Source organism: Pyxicephalus adspersus, chromosome 5 (genome assembly GCF_032062135.1).
Source record: "Pyxicephalus adspersus chromosome 5, UCB_Pads_2.0, whole genome shotgun sequence".
Lineage (NCBI taxonomy): Eukaryota > Metazoa > Chordata > Amphibia > Anura > Pyxicephalidae > Pyxicephalus > Pyxicephalus adspersus.
In genome coordinates, this window is record NC_092862.1 from 139939386 (window position 1) to 139964083 (window position 24698).

The window sequence follows — 24698 nt, forward strand, 5'->3', positions numbered from 1 at the left end:
CGCATACCACTACAACACCACCCTTCTTCTTAAGCCTGCCCCTGAGTGAACCCTTAATATGAGATATGAGAAAATTACACCATTTTCCCCCCAAACACTTAAGCAGAATTCAAAATGCACAAGTTTCTGCTCTGCTTTTGCCTCCTGTATTTAGTGGAAAACTGTGCTGATTTTTAAATTTTTCCCCCTTCCTTTTGCATTCCTTTAGATCTAGGTAGATGTAGGTCCCCATATTTAGCAGTCATTGAGCCTGATTTATTAAAGCTTTCCAAGAATGATAGACTATCATGGGTGAGGCTAGGTGATCCAGAAAACTTTGAACAGTATTGAAAAAAATTGAAGACTAATAGTAAATATGTTTGAAGGAATCCATTCCAGGTTTGCTGGATCACCCAGCTTCACAGATGAAAGTGTGTTCTCTCCAGCCTTGGTTCACCAATGAAGGTCCATCTTCTCTAGACTTGAAGAGCTTTAATAAATTGGGTTCATTGGGCCGGATTTAATAAAGCTCTCCAAGGCTGGAGAGGATACACTTTCATCAGTGAAGCTGGGTGATCTAGCAAACCTGGGATGGATCTAGTGCAGGATTAAAAACATTTACTAACAATTAGCAAAAGACTTTGAAGAAATCCATTCAAGGTTTGCTGGATCGCCCAGCTTCACTGATGAAAATGTATCCTCTCCACCTTTGGAGAGCTCTAATAAATCGGTCCCTAAGACTTAGATTTTTCATCTGTTCCCATACAAATTGTTCTTTACCTCTAAAAAACATCAAACACGACCACTCTAAGCCAGAGAATTTATAATAAAACTTTTAAACAGATCAACATAAAAGCTGAGAATATACAAGTAGTATAGTACATAGTTATTATATTATCAGTTCTTAGTATATAATTCTTGCTTTTCTACGTTTATTCTTCTGTTTGTTTAATCAATGGTTTAAAAGGCTTATCAATTGTGTTATTAAAGTAATATGGGCCCCTGTGCAATATTGTACATTCTTTTGTTACACCTTTCCTATATAACATGGGATACTAACTGTAAAAATCTCATTTTATTACAGTAATTATCCTTGTCTGCCATGGATTATCTTCCTTCAGTTATTCTGCAGGGGGGTGCCCGCCGTATGTGTAGGTTTAATTTCATTTGTATGGTAAGGCAGAAAAAGCTTTGTTTGGAGAATAGATTGGGTTTGCAGTGGCCATGGTCCCTTTGACCTTTATAAAACAGTAGATGCATACCCCATAAGTATTTGTGTTTAAGCTTCCTGGCAGGTTCTGTGCCCTTCACCCTCCTTACCAATACATATTCCTTGCAGTATCCCAAAAGACAGAATGGAAAGGAAATATTGCCTGTTATTATTTTTTAGTTTTTGTGGTCAATCTACGTAGCATCATAGGGCAAACATTTCTTTATTAAAATCCTGAATTCCCAGCAGAACCTGTTGATTTGCTCCGGTGATCATCAATTTTCAAGCCTTCTCCAGGAAGGTTCCCATCATCTTTAACCTCGTAATAACCTACCTGATTACTGTCAGTTGAAAGACATTGTTTCATGTCATCATACTTGGCCTCTTCAAAGCTCCTTGCTTTACTCTACGACATCTAGTTGTGACTGGGCTTAATAATGTCTGCAGTTTCTCATCCGGAGTGCCTGTCAATCATTTCCGCTGTTGCCTGGGTACGGGATTTCATTATGACACCTGCGCTAAAAGAGTAGACATTCCACTTTGGTTTTGCAGACTCAGAATGACAGCAATATAAAAGGAAATTAGTTTAACATTAAATAAATTGTATCAATCTATATCCATATCCACATATATTTTAACTTAAATGTAAACCTGATCAGTAAAAGTTTTTATAAGCTTTTAATTTGTTACTGTAATATCAGCATACATTTTCAATTATTTTAAATCTGCAGCTGCATTTAAAATAATACCTTGTGGTTCTTCCATTGAGGACCTTGTTCAAGCATTTCCTGTTATAAGGTAACAACTAGGGATGAGCGAGCGAATTGGGCTGTTCTCGCTTACCAAACATGTAGGCGAGACCTGCCTTTGTAAATTCGTCCGGCGAGACCGAATTTTTTAGACCTGCAAGACCAATCAGGGGAAGGAGCTGTCAGCCCTCTTGCAGCCCTTTACTAGTTGTATGTATTTTTGGATAGAGTTTCTCTATCCAGGAACACAGTGTGTCTCGCAGGCTGCTTATGAATGAACACAGCGTGGGAAATATTCTCTGATTTTTCCCACGGCTGCGTTCATTCATAAACACAAGCCGCATGACTCACTCTGAGAGGAGGAGTATTGCGGCTGCATTTATGAATACAGCTGCGATAATCCTCCTCTCAGTGAGAGATCACCGGACACTACAGGTCAGAATGAGGGCTTGCCCGGGGATCGCTCACTGACAGGAGGATTCCCACGGCTGTATTTATGAATGCAGCCGAGATAATACTCCTATAGTGATTTGCGATGGTTTAGTGAAATTTCGCCGAAATTTCACGAACCCATCGGAACTTCAGGGAAATTTTTGCGAGAATGCTAGAGACAACTCTCTGCCGTTATGGTCCAGAATTGCTAGTTGCAGAAATGATATCATCCTGTCACATGGGCTTGTGATGGAGATTTAATGACATTTTCAAATTGGTAATCTTTTAAGGTGCTGTTTACTAGCTATATTAGGGCTAAGTAGTGAGTTGGGTTACAAAATGTCTAAACTCAGAACTAACATTCGGGGGTTTTCATACCTACGGTGTGAAACTGCTCATTTGACAGCTCCCGGGGTTCAAAGCAAGAGGGGGAACTATGGGTAACAAGAATTTCAAGTGGCTGCAAAAATCTTTAAATAACAACCCTGGGGGAAATACTTCATGTTGCTTTTGGGATCCATGCCAAGCCACAGCAAAAACTGCAGCTGCCTGTAAAAAATGGTTCCAAACCTCTCCCTTTCGACTAGGCTGGGACTGTGGTTGAGCCCATAGAGGAACATTATGGTTTGCTGTGGGTTCAAAACGGCTTTCAATATATTGCAGATTATCAGTCATTAGATGTACTGCCTCCATTCATTTTCTCTAGAAAATAAAAAAATCAGCTGATTTTGCCATAAACTTAGGGGCTTTATCAATTTGTTTGCCCAATGAAAGTAGCGGTCAGCCAATATGATTAACTCTTTTAAGCGTGGCCTCCATTTTTTTATTCGAATCATTATTTTCTTTATTGAAATATTAAGATTTATTACATTTGATCCGCTCATTTAAATGGCAAGATGGTATTCCCTACTTTGTTTTATACTCCCTTATTGCCAATTTTAAGGGGAGTCAGTACTCTATTCAAGCCATTGTAGGGTAATTACTAATCACCATCATATAACAACCTATTGGCACTGTCATAAATGTGGAGGTTGGGATGTGGCACAAAAAAAGGAAAAAGCAAACAAAAAAACAAATGGTAATTTTTTATCTGATCACTATTTTTGATTAATAAATGAATAATACTTTCTTACTTTAGTGCACTGAACTTCAATCTCAAACAATGTTAGCAGTCTTTCTATTTGTATTCTGCATTTGCTTTTCAAGCCAGGAGATCAACCTAGGCTGAGAACATTCATAAATACAGAGCAGTAAGCAAACTTTGTCACCCAGGATAGGAAATAAGTTTTTGGTAAAATCACCAGGTAAAAATAGAGAAAAAAGTTTTTAACAAATGGAAACCAATGCAGCCACCACTGCCAGCTAATGCTACACTGCAATGTTTTATATATTTCTAGAAAGTAATGGACAAAGGGTAGGTGAGTTAGGATGAGGTTAGATTGTGTTTGATTTGTTTGTGTTTCCTGGTTGGGTTAAAGTGTACCTTAAAGAAGGTCAAATGTCTTGTTTGCCAAAAAAAATCTTGGCTCTTGGTGGCTTTTTGTTTAAACGTTACATTGTAGCGGTAAACTCTGCATGAAGTGTGTAATGTGCGGTTCACCACACCCAGAGTCAGCCACTAGGGGCGATGCAACATCAATGTTACATCATCAGGGTCCATCCAATGGCCATAGAGGATTGCCATCTTTATGCAAGCTTGCTATGGAGCAGGTGGATGCAGGTTTTGGACAGGGCGGCTGCACATGGGTAAGAATTTGCCATAATCTGCAACTATGCTGTTCATACTTGCTGTGTATAGCAGAAGCTCACCACCCACCAGTGAGTTTAGCTTCACTTTAAGGATTATATATGTAAAATATAATTTTACATATGGGCTGTTTCTCCACCTTTTTAAAATGGGGTAAGCCTTGAAAACTTTCAGATCTTTAGAACCTCTTCTATAAATATTATATCCACTGATAACAGTATATTAGTGTGGTGGTCAGTGGGAAGAATTCCTCTTACATTGCTGGCCATTGGGAAGAATGTCACCCTTACAGATAGCCAAAAAGATCATTGGTGTCACTTACACTGACCTGAGAGCTACAAATTCCTCATCGCAACCTCTGGAAGCGCCCAGCTTGAAAAGGAACACTTAAGGATAAAAGAAGAATTACAATTTAAAGTCAATTTCAAAGCAATCCATATCGGAAATGGTTGCAGTGCTCACCCTCTCCTCTGGAACCATTACGCACAGTTGGAACATCACATCTACAACTGGTCCCAATACAAATTGGCTGCTCATGCATAGTCAATGCGAAAAGTCTTGAATGACATAAATACCAACTTGAGTTAAGCTTTACAGAACATAAGCATTACACAAGTCAGAGACCCGTGGTGTCCCTATAGGGGGGCCAAAAGAGCTCCAGTAGTCATGTGAATGGTTTTTGGAAAGGGCCAGTATATTACAGGCAATTGTCACGTCTATTACTTTCCAAGAAGCCTACTTCTTGCTTTGATTGGCGTGATGTCTACTTCAAACTTCTATATAGATTTGCCTAGCTTGGAAGTGTTATAGTAATAATAATCTTCTGTACTTAACAGCTACAATACAATTTTTTTTTATGCCAGCGCATTGATCAATATGATTAACAAAGGCATTCGTGCTTGTAATGAGGGGGTTAATCCCGGCTGTCAGTAGGTAGCAGTCATTATCCGCTAGTTTATGAGTTAGCTTTTTGTCTCTGGGTCATCGATAGTCCGTTATGTTACAATAAGACAAAAGGACAGTGGGAGCCCTTAAATTGTTTTTATCGACTAAGCAAACAGCGAGATTTTTTATTCACGCTGAGCTTTTGATACCGCCGAGTCACAATTGCGACTTTGCCTTAGCTCTTTCACAACGAGCGCTTTTAATAAACTCGATACATTGAACCCGGCACATCAAAATATTACACCAAAGGTTGCAGCACTTCTTTTCTCCGGGTTACGGAACGACACAACAAGATGGTGATCCAAGAAAAAAGAAGACTTCATTTTTCATCATCTTTGTGGTTGAGGCATTTTTATGCCATACATTGAGTTGGCAGTACATCTCCTCCTATTGACTGCAGCCTTAGTTTATAGTCTTTGTGAGTGGCTGCGCTGTGTTATCTTCAGAACATCTGTTCTCTACTTTAATAAGATCCTCGCTCCTTTACAAGGCATTAACAGGTCCACAAAACTCTCGGAGATGATTTCCAACCGGGCTTGAAGTGCTTAGAAATACATAGATCTTGCCTGGAAGAGTGGGGGATGGATGCACCTGTTACGTATGGCATTTGGTCAACCGATGGCGGCTCACAATAGACAACCTGACAGAGAACATTGAAGCTTTGGAGCTGAAATCATGAATGCCACTCTTGGGATCAGCAAAACTGTGTTTTTGAGGAACAGTGAAAATTGCTGGATTTGGGGTATTTGGGGGTAAAGTTTGGTGAGCAAGAACAACATGACTCGAGTGTAAAATGATGCAAATTTACCCCAGCTGGCTTTATAAATTTGTCTTTCTGTCTAAAACCACAATATCAAGACTCGTGGACACATGTCCCAAGTGATAAAAGGGTTAGCCCTTTTATCATTTGGGACATGTACCCACAAGTCCCCCTGACCCCCTACAGCAGCAATTTTAGTGAAATTTTAATGTACAGCACTGCGTAAAATGCTGGCACTATATAAATCCTGTTTATTATTATTAATAATAGTGATAATATAATCAGTCATTGCAATTAATGTGAAACTTGCAGAAAAAAACTGCAAAGCCCCTGAACTTTGTAATGTTACTGTATTTGCTTGATTGGGGATATTTGGGGGTAAGGGTTGGTCAGCAAACATATGTCTCCAGTGAAATCTGATGCAAAATAACCCAGATGGCTTTATAAGTGCATTTCGCTTGCTATATTTAAATTTCAATTAACTGTAAAACCACAAAATGAAGATGTGTGGGTACACGTCCCAAGTAATACAAAAGCTTAAACCTGTTATCACTTGGGTCATGTACGCACATGTCTTCCTGACCCTGGAAATAATTGCAAAGCCCCTTAACATTGAAATGTTACTGAATTTGCTGAATTGGGGCATTGGGGGTAAGGTTTTGATCAGCAAGAACATGACTCAAGTGAAATCTGATGCAAATTTACCCCAACTAGCTTTATCATTGCAATATTCTTGCTATACTTAAATATCAATTTTTAGTAAAAGGATGATACATGACCCAAGTGATAAAATGTTTTAATATTTATCATTTGGGACATGTACCCACTTATCTTTCTGACCCTATACACCAGCAAATTTGGTGAAATCATCTATGCAGTGATTTAAAATAATGTGAAAATTGCAGAAAATCACACTTTTTCCTGCATATTGTTTCAATGTATTTATAGACTAATGGTTGGAAACATTTCCATAGGCCCCCCTCACCCCACTGAGCAAAATTAGGTGACAATACTATGTTTAGGCACTTTGCAATGGACCTAAAAATATATATAATATAATATAAAATAATATTTATACATTTTAAAAAATTAATTCTGATAATGAAACAGCTTTATTCTGCACAATCAGTTTTCATCTCCATGTAAAGATAGACCGTACACCTTAAATATTATTAATTATTAGAAATTAGCCAAGTATACTATAGTTAATAATAGGCAGCGGAGAACCTGTTGCCTTGACACACATGATAAAAGAATCTCTCGCTGGAGTAATGTTAAATAGGGTAAATGATTCAGAAAACTCCATATTGTCCTCTTAAAATTACTTTTGTATCCTTGGGTCTAGCAGTGAATTGTGAACACTTTCTCATTAGCAGCACCGATGTCTTTGATCTTGATGATTTTGAGTTTTTGTCTTTTAAGTCTCAAAGTAATGTTCCAAAGAGATGTAGGTAGGCAATCTACTTTTCATTATCTCATGGATGTAGAGGCCTGTTTAAAGAGAATGTTTTTTACGCGCTGTATTTTTTACTATTATCAGGTCAAAAAAAAAAAATGAAAATTTAACTATATACATATAATTGTGTTTAATAAGGTTAATATAAAATATTATGTAATATTTGTATTAGTACAGTAGTCTATTGCAGTATTCAATCTTTCCAGTAGGTGGAGTTCTTGTCCCCTTTTGCCTTCATTTACAGGATTACTTTTTACCTGTGCTGAAAGAGTTGTATTGTTTACAGACCTCAATAGTGTTGATTTACCAAAGGATTATTAGCTAAATGAATTATCCCTTGCAAGGTGTCCCAATGGACCTGATTTATCAAAGTTCTCCAAGACTGGAGAAGATTGACTATCATGGGGATCAACCAAACCTAGAATGGATCAACTAATGGCAAATTATGTCTAGGAAATCAATTCCTGGTTTGATAGATCACCCAGGTTCTCACATGATAGTCTATCTTCTCCAGTCTTGAGTTTTGATAAATCAGGCCCAATGAGTTATCATGACAGTGACTATACCAGATGACTTAATCGAAGGCAGCAATTCTCAACCAGATTTTGCTATGGGTTCCTTGAGCAATGAGCGTTTTCTGACTCCCAAATCAGTTTAGTTGACACTAATTATCTTTTTGACTATCTGTAAGGGTGACATTCTTTCCAATGGCCAGGAATGTTAGAGGAATTCTCCCCACTGACCACCACATTAATATATTGTGAGCTGTGGATAAATTAATTAAAGAAGGGGACCCCTAAGTACCTGTATTTCAAGGGTTTCTTCAAGGCTTCCCCCATGTTAAAAAGGGAAACACGGGTCTATTGTTTCCATAAACAAAGGGAGCTGAAAAGCAGGCTGCTCCAGTATGCTGTCTCTTTAGCTAGCCTAAAGTGCTGTGAGGATTCTTTGTCATGTGTTAAATGTTTATGTGAAACAAATATTATATGCAAATAGATATAAAAATAAAAAAGCAACAGTTTAAATATAAATTTATAGAAGAAAAATAAAATAAAATTGAACCAAAGCTCTAGTAAAGCTAAAAAGTCTCTAGTTCTAGGTGCAATACCCATGGCTACCAATAGGGAATGAAGGGGGCAGTAGTGAGCAGTTGAGTACCTTCCACTGCCACCCATGGTCAAATGTTGGAAGGCTGGTACATTAGGCTTGAGTCCATCACCAATTTTCCAAAAGTAATCCAATTACTCCCTACATTTACATTCTACAGTAGTGTTTTTCACACATATTACCATACCATGAGTCTGCTGGAACAAGTTCATATGAAGGACTATTTCACATTTTATTAAATGTTACAATACTGACCTCTATCTGTTTAAACATCTTCCATATGCGAAGGTCACGGCTCATTTTCTAAAGTCACCAAGAGTACCACGTAACCTTCAACACCTTTCCATTAATTTCTCTGCATGGACCATTTATGTATGAAGATACATATTACCCCTAAATGATTTATTTATGGAGAATAAGTTTAGTTTCAGGTGTTTCCCCCCCCCCCCATAGAAGCACAATTTTCTATTTTCTAGGTATATTGGTACACACTACTGCTGATTAGGAGAAGCTGGAACTGTGTTCTTGTTCCATACGGGAGTGATAGAGTGATGGATTTCCAGGCTTGGGGACTGAATAATGACAATGGCGCTCCGTTGTTATCATTCGGGCCTCATAGAATCCAGTGAACGCCATTCTAGGGAAAGTTTTTCAACCACAATCGCTCCTGCTAATAGTGTTTTTCATCACTTTTTTCTCAGGAGGTCAATGGTCCATTCCATTCTTTTCCTTAGCAGACCCTTTGCCTAGCTAATAATTTTATTCAGTGTTATAGAAATTATCATTTACAGAACCCGAGATAACGGAGATTCACAGGAACATTGCAAATGAATAAAATATTGGATACAGAAAGGTAAAATGCTGCAAGAGAGCAAATGTATTATTTTTTTGCTTTTACCAGCAGTTTTATTAATGGTGAAAAAGGTCTAAATGTCCATGTCTACTTTTTGATAGGGTAAATTATTGGTAAAAATCCCCGCCCCCGAGGAATGAAATGAGAAAAGATGTGTAAGCCACTTGTGGACACTTGTTATGGTAATAGGTGCCCTGGTTAGATAATTTTGATTTCTCATTACTTTTTATGCAGATGACAATAGTCCCTAGGACACAAAAAAATGAAAAGTTTCTACCACAGATCAATAGGAACATAGTAGGGGGTTCCATCACCTCCATATATGTTCCAGCTATATTGAAAATAATGTTTCTAGAAGACTAAGGAATTCTGCCTCTTGTCAGTATCACTAAATCAGCTTGTCTGGGCTAAGGGACTTTCTAGAATCCGTTATACGAAAGGTCTTCAAAGAGTTTCTCCAGAACGTTCTTTGTCACACTAGTATGGCCATTCTCAAACATTTCAATCCATTCATAGACTACTCTAATATCCCCATACTGAGCACATGTGGAGAATAATTTTTGTTCCCGGCTCACCTTCTGTTCACAAAACAGAACTCAATTCATCTTTGATGCAATTTTTGCAGCTATCTCCACCATAACATGATCACTTACAATAAAATGCAAGGTCAGTCGGATTGCCAGACAGTCGAGTCACATGACACCCTCAGGCAGGACCAATTACTATACTTCCCACCCTCACTGTTTCCAACAAAAATTGTGAACATTTCTAAAGAACCCTACAATAAGAAACATTTTATTTTGGTTACTGGTCAACTTTTGCCGATGCTAAGGTTCTATGAAATATACCCAACATTGCATTGCGTTGTCCACCAAAGATTAGACTGGGATCAGACACATTTCACATAAACATGCAACATTCTTCAGAAGGTTTTGTTTGGGGGGGGGGATTTCTCTGCTGAACCCTTGGAAGACTTTATTTCAAGTCAGACATAAATATGTTCATATCACAAGTTAGAAATCTTACTGTTTCCCATGAAATAAGAACCTCAAAACTCTTATTATTGGCTATACTCTATATACAAAGTGCCAATGTGTATCAAGCGGAACATTAAGGTTTACTTTACTTTATTTCAGGAGAGTTTATCTCATGCTAATTAGCTGAATATGCACACAGGAAACAAAACTCTGTACAACTATCTTGTTTATTGCACTAATAGGAAAGTAACAGACACATATTGGAACATAAAATACAGAGCAACACAAGTTACATTGTTGAAGTTACGATAAATGAAATCCTTTATTATTCCAGTGCAAGGTTATTATTATTATTATTATTATTATTATTATTAATAATATATACTAATATACTAATAATAATAAACAGGATTTATATATTACGCAGAGCTGTACATTTAATAGGGGTTGCAAATGACAGACAGTAACACAGGAGGAGGAGAGAGCCCTGTCCCGAAGAGCTTACAGTCTAGGAACTTTACAATCTAGGTTGAAGCAGATCTATAGTCAAATATTAGATCTATAAGATATCACTCCATTGAGACATGTTGAAGCAGATCTCCAGGCATAGATATAATGGCATATTTGCAGAATTTGACTTTGGACTGCCCCATCAGTAACAGCTTTTCACCACCACTGATGGCCGTTTACCCACAGATCCATGACCCTAGTTCTAATTTTTGACAAGCCCTACCATGTTCTGCTGGTGTCTTCCTGCAGGGCTCAGACAGATGACATTGTCTAATGCAGAAACAGGAAGAGGAAGCCAATGGTACAAGATCACTTCTTCTGATCTTCAACAGCAAGTGGCCAACGAGGGGGCATTGGGAGGGCCCTTATAGGTGGTTTTATTAGAGACCTCTTCAATTTTTATTCCTATGTCACAACATGAATGCAAACATTTTGTTTAGGAGCACTGCTCAGGCAGCAGAGTGCTTTTGGAGACGCAGATTGCAATATTCTAGAACTTTATCTCCAGCATTCTGCCACCACAAGGTATTCTGCAGCACAATAGTACAGTAAAAAAAATGAAATTCAAACATAGTTATTACTGTTTATGCAGCTGGACCACACTACACTCATAAAAAATAAAGCTTCCGATGGGCTTTACAGTATTCAGTTAAATCCCAGTTATTTCCTTAGACATCTTAAAGGAAACCAGTCAACGTATTTGAGGCCGATCGGTTAAGCTGCAATTAATCACGTTCTTGTTTAGATTTAAGGCAGAGGTCTCTACTGCTCCAGCCGATGTGAAGGATTTATGATTTTTGCTGTGATGTACACTTTCTCTAGGAGGATCGGTAACAGCTGTGTTGGGGTTTTCCGATAAACGTTTTACAGCCCATCAAGCAGCTATGAGGCAAAGCGGAAGAACATTTGGGGCTGTGCAAGGCCTATTACCCATCACTAACAAAACATCTGGTGGAGACCTCATGTTTTCCAAAGTAATCATTTTTCATACTAATAACGATGGAAAAGATTTGTCTAAAAAGAAAAAAAAATGTTTTATTTATTTATTTTTTAAAAAACAATTTAATGAACCTGGAAATACGTCTTATGGGGCAACTGGAATGATGTCAACAAGACTTGAACTTTGCCTCCAAAGCAATTGTGTACAATGGGCACAATTCACAAAAGAGTTTATTACGATTCAATATTTGTACAGCAATGAAACATTAGCTTCCTACTCAATTTCCTCTTTTAACGTTTTCTGTTGTTGTTGGAGGGATAACAAGAGAGAGATCACTTGCTCGTGTGATATGGCTGCGAGACTCAGATGCCGCTTTTCCAATTTTTTTGTAGACAAAATCATTTTATGGCATTGAATAAATACAAAGTAGCAGTTATAATACTAAATAGCTATCAGTTTACTGTTATAGCAAGAAACGGCTTTAGAAGAACACCAATATTTGAAGACTCAGATCACAGTGAAACTTTAAATGAGCTTTTAAAAAAGTAGGATGGATGAGAAAGCCAAATGGAGATCATTGTATGATGATATAGAGATGTGGGGGGGGGGTTAACAAATGCAACCTGATCCATGAACATGGAGCTAGCTATAACATTTCTCGGTATCTGGGAGCTGCATAATTATAAGGCTTCTTTTATGTCATGGTGCATTTTTCTTGCCCCAAGAGCTAACAACCAACTCGTCCATTGTGAATAATTACAACCCAACATGCCTTACCCACGTCCATCTGCGGCCATGTGTTTGGTATGTGGTCCATTAACAAGGCTGGTGATCAGCACAATATTTGTAATGAAAAATGCTGCTTTTCTGGCAAACATGCTTAGTGCTTTCATGGTTGTCTCTTGTGCAAATGATCAGATGGGCAATCACACTTCTCTAGCAGCAATTTTAATACAGAGTGATTGCCACTTAAAAAGTTGACATGAAGCTCAATATCTTTTGATAACGGCAAACACCAAAAGCCACAATGAAGATTTAGGGTGCTTGTTTTAAACATTGGACCTGATTTATTAAAGCTCTCAAAGGCTGGAGTAGATACCCTTTCACCAGTAAAGCCAAAATGGACTTCTTAAAAGTAATTTGCTAATTATTAGCAAATGTTTTCAATCCTGGTCCAGATTCATTCCAGTTTGCTGGAACGCCCAGCTTCCCTGATGAAAGTGTATCCTCTCCAGCCTTGGAAAGCTTTAATAAATCAGGCCCATTCTGATTGATACTTTATGGATGAAATTAAAGTAAATAGTCTAGGAACACAATTTTTGAATATGGGAAGACGTTATTTCATTCACGTCAATAAAGTTGCTACATGCCAGTTTAGGGTAATTATGGTATGCTGATCATTCACTATAAAAAAATATCACCTTTTTACAAATATTATTATTTGATCAGCATATCTTTATAAATAAATTCCCATAGAGACTGGCCATTATAATAACCTCTTCTCCCACCTGTGTACACTGATAGCTATCTTTGTTGGTAAGCCATTGAATGGAGCCATCTATACACAATGGCCAAATGTATTCTAATCCTGCAAGACTAAAAAGGTAGGTTATCATGGGGGAACCTGGGAGATCCAGCAATCTGCAACCAGATATATTGCCTACCTTGGTTCTTCTTTTACATCTTTAAGAAAATGCTAATTAAATGACCCAATAAGACCATTCCGTTCGATCATTCGATGATCACTAGGTGTTCAATGTTTTACAGCTTCTAAAACTTTACTGCTACCTGCCCAATGCATACCACCCTAGGTAACATCTATATATGATAATAGCCATCCAGGAACTGAAATCTAATCTATAGCGAAAGGGCTAGATCAGCCTTTCCTAACCTTTTTAACATGGAGGAATCCTTAAACTAACTTTCAGGTCTTCAGGGAATCCCTTCTATAATTATTATATACACAGCTCACAGTATATTAGTGTGGTGGTCAGTGGGAAGAATTCCTCTACATTGCTGGCCATTGGGAAGAATGTCACCCTTACAGCTAAAAAAGATCATTGGTGTCAGTTAGAGGCACAAACTGCTCATTGCTAAAGGAAACCTCAACAAACTTTAGAGAAACCCTGGATGATGGACGCTGAACATCCACCAGCCAAAAAATAAAGTGGGCTTTTTCTGGTTTGCTGCAGGTCTAATGCAGTCTGATCCAAATTCAATACAGGAGCAGAGCCTGTACAACTGTGCCAGACTGAAGAAAAAACTTTGCATGTATTTGTCAGCCAGAAGTGCAGTCACCAAAAACAAGTGAATTTTAGTTTGTGCAATCCATTTTACTGTTTTTAGAGCTAAACAATACTGCATATAACACATAACTATTTCATATATCCAACCGCTAATATGATCATCATGAGTCAAACATCGCACAGAATGGAAAGTGATATGAATCAGTTATCTCTCTGTCCCCAGGCTATACAACATGTCATCCATTCACTGTCATCTGTCTGTGCCTGGACGGAATATCTGTAATATATCTCTGTACACATTCTTCCACCTGCCTCAGGACATCCGTGCCTCGTGTACTGCGCACATCTAGAAAATTATATCACTTAAATTAATAGCTATGCTCCCTGGAACTATATATAAAGCTAATATATAATTTATGGAAAAGAGATAAAGTGGAGCAGAGATCAGTGTCATAGTTGTGAATTGGGACAGTCAGCTATCCAAAAGGGAACTCCAGGGAGAGCAGACAAGGTATTAATTACTTTGTGGTGTTAGCAGATCTCTTTCTATATCCATTCTATGTTCCTCAGTTCATTGTTTATTGTGTTGTCCATTTAGGAGTAAATAAAGCTTGCTTCAGATCAAACCCTGAACCTTAATGTTTAATGTTCCCAAACTATTACTATCACAATTTCATTCGTATGACATTTTATCCACACCAGCCTAATTAAACATGATTTCCAAAACCAAAATGTTCATATTTTGCAGCTTACATGTGGTGGCTTTTTTCATTTATTTTCACTTGCTAGGTCACGGAATACCACACTTTTTGTTTTAGGTTGACACCATATCAGTGGAAAAAAGAATGTGAAGAACAGTGCAAAATTATTTCAATAAATGGTCTGCAATTTATTGTACAAAAAGAAATAAAAATAGCCGAGGTATGAGTATTACTGTATGGTGGAGAGTCGAAGAGGGGAACATTGACTGGAGTGCCCTAAAGTTGTGCTTTATCAATTGTTATCAAAGTAAAACAGTGGGGGTCTCCTTATATTTTATTTAGACCCTTTATCCAGGCATGAAGTCTGCAAAGCCAGGAAAAGAGAGGGCAGATTGAGTGCTCAGTGCCTGTACCATAACAGACCCTTTGCCCTAGGCAAGCCTTTCCCAAACTCTTTTATTCTTAACACTCATCTTTGAAATACCTTTCAGGTCTTCAAGGACCCCCTTCTGTAATCACTATATCCCCAGCTAACAGTATATTAGTGTGTAGTGATCAGTGAAAAGATTGCTTCTTACATTGCTGACCATTAGGAAGAATTTGACCCTTACAGATAGCCAAAAAGATCATTGGAGTCACTTAAACTGACCTAAAAGACGCAAACTGCTCATTGCTCAGGGAACCCCTAGGAACCTCTGGAGGAATCCTGGTTGAGAAACATTGCCCGTGGCCCTATGCCTTAAACATTGGGGAGTCCCAAAGGCCACTGGCATTCCTTTAGGTTCATCCTTGAAATACCACATTGACTACTCTCGCTCTTGCTCTGTATCAGTACAATCATGGTTGTCAACCATGTTGAACGTCAGGCAGGTAATAGTTTACAGCACCAAGACAAGATGTTTTTTGCTTTTTTTTAGCTCACCGTAAATGACAAGGACTTGGCATTTCTGGCATAATCAGCTATTTTGTATATTTACTGAAAATGTCCCTTGCCTAAAAACAAGAAAATAAATGCAGCCACCCCATCTAAGGACTGGAAACCTACAATGTTATAATTTTTTTCATTGTTAGATTTAGAAACACTTTAAAGAACAGAAATTTAGGACGTTACACTTCTGTATTTGGCTTTAGTTACCCTTTGCACACCAGATTCAGAAATAACTTGCAGAGTGAACATATTAATTGGTTGTTTTGCAGCTCTATTCTGTTCATAAAACTTAGTACAATATTGGTTTTATCAGTGGCGTGTCACTTTATAAAAGAAGCAGTAGATGGATACATTGTAGATCTTTAGGTTGAGGACTACAATCATTATCTAAAAAGCTCTAGAACACACCTCCCAGCCTATATATATCCAACGTGCAGAACAGATACTTTGTGCCGTATAATGAGAGGTTCATTGAACTCCCCACCTTGGTCTCCTTCACACTCTACCATTTTCTCTTCACAAAGCCCAGCAATTCTTTAGTCCTATTAAAGTTGGGAACGTCTGCAGTCTGTTCCTCATTGAATATTGTCAGATTTCCTCTGATTTAGATGTAAAAGGACTACTGCAGTGAACTATCCTACTTTCTAAGCTTGTTAGGCGAAAATACCATCTCTCGGGCCACGCCAGAAGACATGAAGCTCTTTTTTTTTTGCTAGTTCTCATAGAAGAACAGTGAGGAGCGGAATAATTATATGGTATGTCTTTTAAACATATCGGTGCCCTGGTAGGGTAACCAAAAAATATTTAAACGTAAGAACAAAAATGAACGATATATAAGTTTACTAAAACTAAAGCTGGTTGCCTAAACTTCTTCATATTTCTGCTTTTATAGTATCTGACCTTCATATCACACTGTATGACCTTATAAGCCGCTTTAGAATTACCAAAACTATGACATATGAGGATATACCTGAATTATCCAACTAGTTTTATCCAAATAGCGGAACCATGAAATACATTGTTATTGAAAGATCTATCTGGTGAAATATAGACAGCAAAAAAAAAGTTATCATGCTTCCTGAGAAATCCGTTTTGACTTGGCCTATTGGATCAGCCTTTAAAACATATATAGTGTCTACCCTGCCTAAGGCAGAAATTGCATTTCAGGGATGATCCATCTATTCGAAATGCTAAAAAGAACTTGTAAGGGAAAAAGTACTTAGATAATACACTCACCAATCCCTGTAGCGCAAGGGTGATGTTACCTTCTTGGTAACAATACCACAATCTGCTCTTTGATGCTGTAGCACAGTTTAAAATTGTCTTCTTGCAAAATTCTGCCTGCTGAACATTCTCTAAGATCTGTATGGAAGAAGGAGAACATCACCCTTACCATGAGCTGCAGGTACAAGCTGGAGAACTTGTACTTTCATCCAGCATTTTGAGGAGGAAGGCATCCCAATAAACACACATTGTACACTGGGATGCATGGCCTGATTTAAGAAAGGTCTTGTTCACAATTTGACGTTTCCTGGTGGTTTTTCAGCATTCGGAAGGCCTCCCTGACTTCTACTGCACAGCTCAGGCCCAAGTGTTGCATCTCAAAAAGTTTACTCTACAATGCTTTTCTTGACCTCACGTCCAGCCAAAGGAAGAATGCTGCAGCTTGTATCACACAATTACCTAATTTTAAAGGAGCTATAGAGAAACAGGTATAGAATGGATATGATGCATAGAGCCTAATCCTATGCCAGCATGCACATTACTGGCTCCCCTTCATATCTGCTTCCTCTTCCTATGGACTACAATGTTTCGTGCAGCTTCCCATCTTTACTGGTAGTGAATCTATTGCAATGATTGCAATATTGCATTGTTACAATTGATGCAGTTAGTGGATCATTGCATGCTGCCAATAGAGAATAGTAGACTGCAGAACATATTGTTCCTTCATTGCATGTGTTATGCAAGGATGTATTCAAAAGATATGCTGATATAAGATATACGTATTATTTCTTCATATGCAGCGTCCTGCTTAGTAGTGCTGTACAAAGGTTGTGCCTCTCTCAATCTACCAATCAGGTATGACTGATTGAAAAGAGTTTATTTGTACAAGTGAGAGTTTCATCTCCATTGTCAATCATTAATCATTTCTGGGCTGACAAATGAAGATTTCCTCATTTGTGCAGATTACGTAGCCTGTTTGGGTTTTTTTAAGCTAAACTCCATGCAAACAGATACAAGCATAGAGGAAGTAAGTAACCAGGAGCTATTTTTAAAATTTCTTGTAATCCAATCTTAAGATTTAGGTAGAAGAAGAGACTTGACTTTTCTCTTTTGTATTTATTGTGCAACTAAACACCGCTATACTCATTAGTTTCCAGTCCATTGCAAGGCGCCGTCATCTTCTTCCTTCTTCTTTGGGATCTCTGGCAATCTTAAAGTAACTCACACGCAGGGAGTTATTCCTGCAACCAATGGCAAGCCATGCATGCACAACTTAGCTTTTTGGCAGATACATGGAGCAAATCAGGCAAGTAAGAATGATTATTGCAGAAGGGGCATCTCATGTGCCTTTGAGCAATAATGCCCTGCCTGATCCAACACTTAAAAGCGGAACTTTAGTTCTGTTTTAAGTAACACTTACAGGTTAATACAGAATCTCTACAATTTACAAGCAGACCTGGATATACTGATTGATTGGGCAGCCAAGTGGCAAATGACATTTAACATTGAGAAATAAAAAAGTTATGCACTTGGGGGCTAACAACATGCATGCTTCATACTGTCTAGGGGGAATACATTTGGGAGAGTCAGAAATGGAAAAGGATCTGGGGGTTCTGGTAGATCATAGACTTAATACCAGCATGCAATGTCAAGCTGCAATATCTAAAGCTAGTAAAGTATTTTCTTGTAATAAAAGAGGAATAGACTGCAGAGATGGAGACATTATCCTGCCCCTGTACAAAGCATTGGTCAGATCTGGAATATGCAGTCCAGCTTTGGGCACCAGTTCACAAAAAGGACATTGTGGAATTGGAGAGAGTGCGGAGAAGGGCAACTAAACTAATAAAAGGAATGGAGGAGCTCAGCTATGAGGAGAGATTAGCTGAACTGAATCTATTCTCCCCTGAGAAGAGACGTATAAGGGGGGATATGATCACCCTGTTTAAATATATAAATGGTCCATATAGAGAACTCTCTTCCCCATTATTCACTTTGAGATCATTACAAAGCACAAGGGGGCGCTCTTTGCTTCTGGAGGAAAAGAAGTTTAGTCTCCTGATAAGGAAGGGATTCTTCACTGTAAGGTCTGTGAAAATGTGGAATCGGCTCCCTCAGGAAGTAGTTTCAGCAACTACTATAGATTGCTTTAGGAAAAGCTGAATGACTTCTAAAAAGCAGAAAATATAACTGGGAATTAAAGATTTACAGTAAAGATAACAGAGACTGTTGATTCAGTGAATATCTGATTGCCCCATGGAGTTTTTTCCCCCTGTGGGAGCAAATTGTACCAGGGTTTTTTTTGCCTTCCTCTGGATAAACTATGTCCAAAGGGTTTTATATCTGGGATTAATTTATTTCCCTAGTGGTTGAACTTGATAGACTTTGATGTATTTTTTCAACCTAACCTACTATATGTCTGGTCCCTCCCCCAGTCTCTGATTGGACAATAAAGAAGAAGCAGCAGTCTGATGAGCCCATCTCTCCATCACTCTGCTTTCTCTTCTTATCACCATAGCTTAAATAATCGGCTCCTTGTGCTGTTACCCTTTCAGCTGAAGCTTTTCTATACCTAAAAAGGTAATAACAAGTCAAATTCATGGAACTTACAAAAAAAAAACAATTCGATACAATAAATGAAGCTGCATTCATCTGTGTATTTTTTATCTTCTCGGAGTTCAGCTTATGTTAACTTCAATTATCATTAAAATTATATTCTATTTTCATTTTATTTTTTTCACCCGAGAAAAAAAAATCACATCTATTTTCAAGTTTCGATACTTTCATTCCCATTTTTTCTGCTTTTGTGTTTCTGAATACAATAGGAAAACCATGTCTATTCTTGTTATCAAAATATTGTTTCGAAGAATAGAAAAGTCAGAATCTTGTGTAATAAGATGACAACATATCTGACAGTGATAAAAGCACAGGTTTTCCGTCAATTGTATAATGGATTTTCTGACAGTGATTAAGTCATGTATTGCAGTCTAGCGTGCCCCCAGGCAATAAAAAGGAAGGAGCGGACATTGCAGTACTAACTACAAATCCATCTATCTATCTATATAAATATAGATAAACATATATAGACACATAGGATAGTACACTAAAATAGAAAATACAAAAAAAAATGATAAAGAAAAATCCATAAACAAAGAAGAGAAAAAATACAGATTTAGAGAAATATATTTTAACACAAATTGTTCTTGCAGTGAAATTTCCGACTTAATGTTCAGTCACAGTATTATGAAAAGTCATCCATTCCCCAGGAAGACAGATTTCATTTCGTTCTCTTTTAATTTATTTTGACACACCTAATTAACTGGATTGGATTTAGTGCCTTGTCTTGGCATTCGTCAGTTCGTATCTGTGGAATACTAAATTGTAATGACCTAGTAGAATATGCTATCATCTTAAAAGGAGAAAAAGAGTTTTGAAAGTGTAAACGCATCCTGTAAATCCATCTTTTATTAATCTATTATTATCATTTACAAAAAGGAGGATACATAAAACAAAGCAGACTTATTTAATAAACAGGGAAAGAAGCAAAGTTGCTAACATACTGCAGCTGTAGCAACTAATCAGAGCATGTATTAGCCTGCCAAATAATTATAACATGGTGATAATAATAATTATAATATTAATATTAATAAAAGGTTGCTTTGTATATGTCCGTTTTTGTTGTATACAACTGTAACATTTTACACAGGTGTAAAGTATAAATATAAATTGATGCAACAAAGTCATGAAAATATTAGCTATACACAGTCCAGCTAAAGCATAAGAAGTTTCAAGTAAAACTTCAGCCTGTTGCGGTTGCAAAATTGAAAGGTAAGTCTCAGTCCCAACACTATTGAGTAGTTCAGACTTCACAACCTTGTTGCCTGGCCTATTTAGGTGGACAACACATTTTCAACAGTTTCTGCTGCCCGACTTGATGGAGCTGGGCTAGGTTGTATATGAGTCTCCACTGCTCCCCCAGCTCCCCAAAATCATCCTATCAATAGGCTGAAATTTACCTACAAGAAAGAGGAACAACATCTGCCACTTCTGGTCAGATTCCAGCAGCTCTGCACAATTAGGCTACACTCCACATTCATCCTCCTGAACCATCTACAATTAGCCTATACCAAGGCTACAACTTGCTCAGGAACAACTGCCTCTACTACTTCAGACCTACACACCCTGAGGACGATTGCCTAACCTTGAGTGGACCTCTCTTATCAAACTCCACATTACCTAAATCCATGAAATGTAAATGCACACACTCTCCAATCCAGCAATCTATCCAACTTTCCTGGATCCAGCTACCTTGACCATTGTCTCATTCTCCTCTGAGGAAGCTGGCAAAACGCGCCAGGACTGAGATTTTCTTTCAATTTTGCAACTGAAATGAGCTTATGTTTTTTGAAACCTTTTATGTGCTAGGTAAACTGTGTATAGCTAATATTTTCATGATTTTGTTGAATTAAATATTAATTATTTTTGTTTTGTTCCCTGGTTTCATTAACCACCTGGGCGTTACACTGATGTCTAGATTTCTGTTCCAAAAGCGGTACACTGTTTTTCATGAAATTTTTTTTTTTTTAAATTGTAGACCTGTAACTTACAGAAATATGTCCGAACAGGGTTCTAGTAGATATCATGAATATAAAAAATGTTTGAAACACACAATCATGTAAAAAAAAATACTTTTAATAAAATTAAATAAAAGACACAAAAATCAGCTTAAACAAGAATACATAAATAAATGAAAAATACTGAAAATGCGATAATTCGGTATACTGTATAATAATATATTTTTCTAAAACACCTCCCTAGTGTCCCTCACATACCTATAGACAAAACCACATAAATATATTTCTATTATTTTGGATTGGATTGGATACAGGACTTTGTATTCAATCCAATACAAAATGAGAACAAAATTCAAACTCTCATTTTGTATTGGATTGAATACAAAATCCTGTATCCAATCCAATACAAAATGAGAGTTTGAATTTACCAATTACACACTTTGTATTTATTTTGAAGTATTTTGTATTGGATTGGATACAGGAGTTTGTATTCAATCCAATACAAAATGTGTTTGAATGAGTTTCAATTTGAATTTCCCGCACACACGCCGACGTCATCGCCGAGGGACACGCACACGCTACAGACGGAGAAGAAGCCGCCCGGCCGGCTTCTTCTTCTGGGAGAAGGCACCCGACGCTGGAGATCGACGCTGGAGGACGACGCTGGAACACGACACTGGATGATCGCAGCAAGACCAGGTAAGTGATCGATAAACCCAAACTTTTCTCACTGTATTTTCATACAGTGAGAAAAGTTGGGGTTTATCGATAATTGTAATTTTTTTTAACCCGAACCAAGGTCGGGTTTAACGGTCGGGTGGTTAATCTCGCCCCCTGTAGTTAGAAACTACCTCCAATGGTTTAGTATGTAGCAGTGATTGGCACATAAGTCTACACTTACTCTAGGGGAATTTCTTCCTTACCAATAGTACCATAATAAATATAAATCGGTTTTTGGCCAATAATATTGTATTCTTTGAAAGTTTGCCAGTTGTTAAATAAATGTTTTATTTATAATTTTATTATATTGAGCAATCTGATTGCTCTTGCAGCCCTAAAAGACCCTAATAAAACCTGAATTCTCACACCAGTGACTTCAATGGTGTTCGAATTCGGCATTCGATCACCCGGACAATTTCTCTGTTGAATCAAATTGTGAGATATTCGACCAACACTAGTAATATATTGGATACTTTTGGATATCTAGATACTGGATCGGGATATTTGGATACTTTTGTAGCACATGATGTATTGAGGAACTTTTGAAGTATGTGAATTATGGTCAACTGGGTATAATCCCCAATATTAGTACTGAGAATCCCTGGTGACAGTAATGACCAAATATGCTTAATAATGTCACCAAGGATTCCCTAAGTGATGAGAATGTTATGGAATAATATAATCGGTCTTGGATTAGAGTGATTGGCATTGAATCAGTGGACAGCTGACCTTGCCAAAGCTTAATATGCAAAACTTCCAACATAAGAAAGGATATTCAATAGGATGGATGTTATTCTCAAGAAGGCATAAACAGAATGAAACAACTAAATACATTACCATGCTTGCCCTAAATGCTCATAAGGGCTTTGGTTGTTCTGTTGTTTTTGCATTTAGGAGACCAAAATCTCCTAATGTTTGAGCAGTGACTACATGGAACCCAGTTTTGTATTGGTTCTGCAAATGCAGATCTAAAGAGAGTAAACATAGGAAGTTTATTGTTAGAGTTTAAATACACTTTTAACAGATTAACCAAAGACTTCATGTTTCATATATCTTCCATATTGGGATACCAAAAGGCATCCATGTAAACGTGGAATGATGCAAGCCAATCTGATTCTCTTGTTTTGTATTATTTATTCACTTTTTAGTAGGAAAACAATGAAATGAATACTACATACATTTTTTATATTCTGTATCCTGTATGAAATGTTTTGGTAGTGTAGGGAAGGGACAGGACCAGTGGCCAATTTTATTGTTTTCTTTAACCTTGGGGAAATTATCCCTCACTTCTTAAGATGGCAACATTATCACCTGGTCAGGAAAACAAGGATGAAGAACGCATTGCTATTTTTTAATAAAGAAGAGGAAATCTTGAACCATCATTAATGCTACAACAATATCTATTGGAGAATATTCTTTACTTCATGTCCTTTATAAAACCTTAGACAGCAAGCCTGAAAAAGATTTAACTCTTCTCTTTTACATCCTAAACTTATGTTTGAGTTTACATATACTCTATTAAGAAATTTGAATATGATCTTGGACAAAAATCCCAAAACCAGTCTTCATGTTAATAGGAGGAGCCTTTTATATAATCCCATTGGGTTTCTGTAACTAATTAGCTATCCATTGCTGCTGGTTTATAGCATTACATTTATAGAACCATTTATTATAACATGCCCAAAGATGTTTTAGGATTCTTGACAGCCTGAAGTTGATTGGCTATTTTTTTAAGACTTTAAGTTAAAGTTTAGCAGAGTCCTTTCTTAATTTTAATGATTTTTTCTGTACTGCGACTCCAAGGCATGAAGTTTACTGCTGCAAGCTAAACCTCAGGATAGTTCTCCAGCTGTAGCCCATCAATCAAACCATCAATTATCCCCTTGATTCCTCATAAATCTTTCTCCATAAGTTTAAACAGATAGCAATGAATATCTGCTCTCCAAATTAAATTGAGTTCTATAGCTGTGGGACTTTGCTGTGTAAGTGATTACATTTTTTTTTTCTCCATCTACGGTCGCTGAGCCACTGACCTCTCGGCATTAACCATGCTGTCAGCGGGTTGAGCAGAGGTAGTAACAAATACGTCAAAGACACATAACATCAGCAAAGGTTAATGAGAGAATTAGAAGGCTGGAGAAGGATTTCTTTGATTGGCATTGGGCACAGCGGGTTAAGCTATAAATGCACTGATGCAGGGGTGGTATTTTTGTGCATTGTCAACTCTGTTCTCTGAAATCAAAGAAAAAGGTGTGATTAAAAATAAGAAAAGGAAGTGAAATGGGAGTAATGTGTCAAAATGAATTTACTTGGCAATATTTAGAGATATAGGAAAAAAACTGATATTTGCAACTAGACCTTTCTTCTTCAAGATTCAAAGGGAGACTGAACTGCATTTCCAATATGTTTAACAAACTTATTTCACCCACAAGACCCAAAAACTAATCTCTCCACCAATATCCCTAAAGCTATGGGTAACAAAGAAACTAGACTTTGTAGATATCTATCGAAACAAGAAAAACGACAATATGACAATATGACAATATTCAAAATGACAATAAAGAAGTGTCAAAAAACAGTTTTATTTCATCACACATACCATTGATAAACAACTGTTACGGTATGGTAGTTTTTATACATAAG

General features: G+C 37.4%; 1 protein-coding gene across 2 annotated transcripts in view; it reads left to right on the top strand.

The window, feature by feature from the left end:
• NXPH1 (neurexophilin 1) overlaps nt 1–24698 on the top strand; it is a 205629-nt gene that overhangs the window by 161411 nt on the left and 19520 nt on the right. Inside the window, exon 1 of one of the 2 annotated variants that reach the window (XM_072412941.1) lies at nt 17742–17791. The exons of the other annotated variant lie outside the window; for it this stretch is intronic. Coding sequence (XP_072269042.1) covers nt 17765–17791 — 27 coding nt within the window. The 5' untranslated portion in view covers nt 17742–17764. Of the gene's footprint in view, nt 1–17741; nt 17792–24698 lie in introns of those variants that run through there. 2 annotated transcript variants of the gene reach the window in all.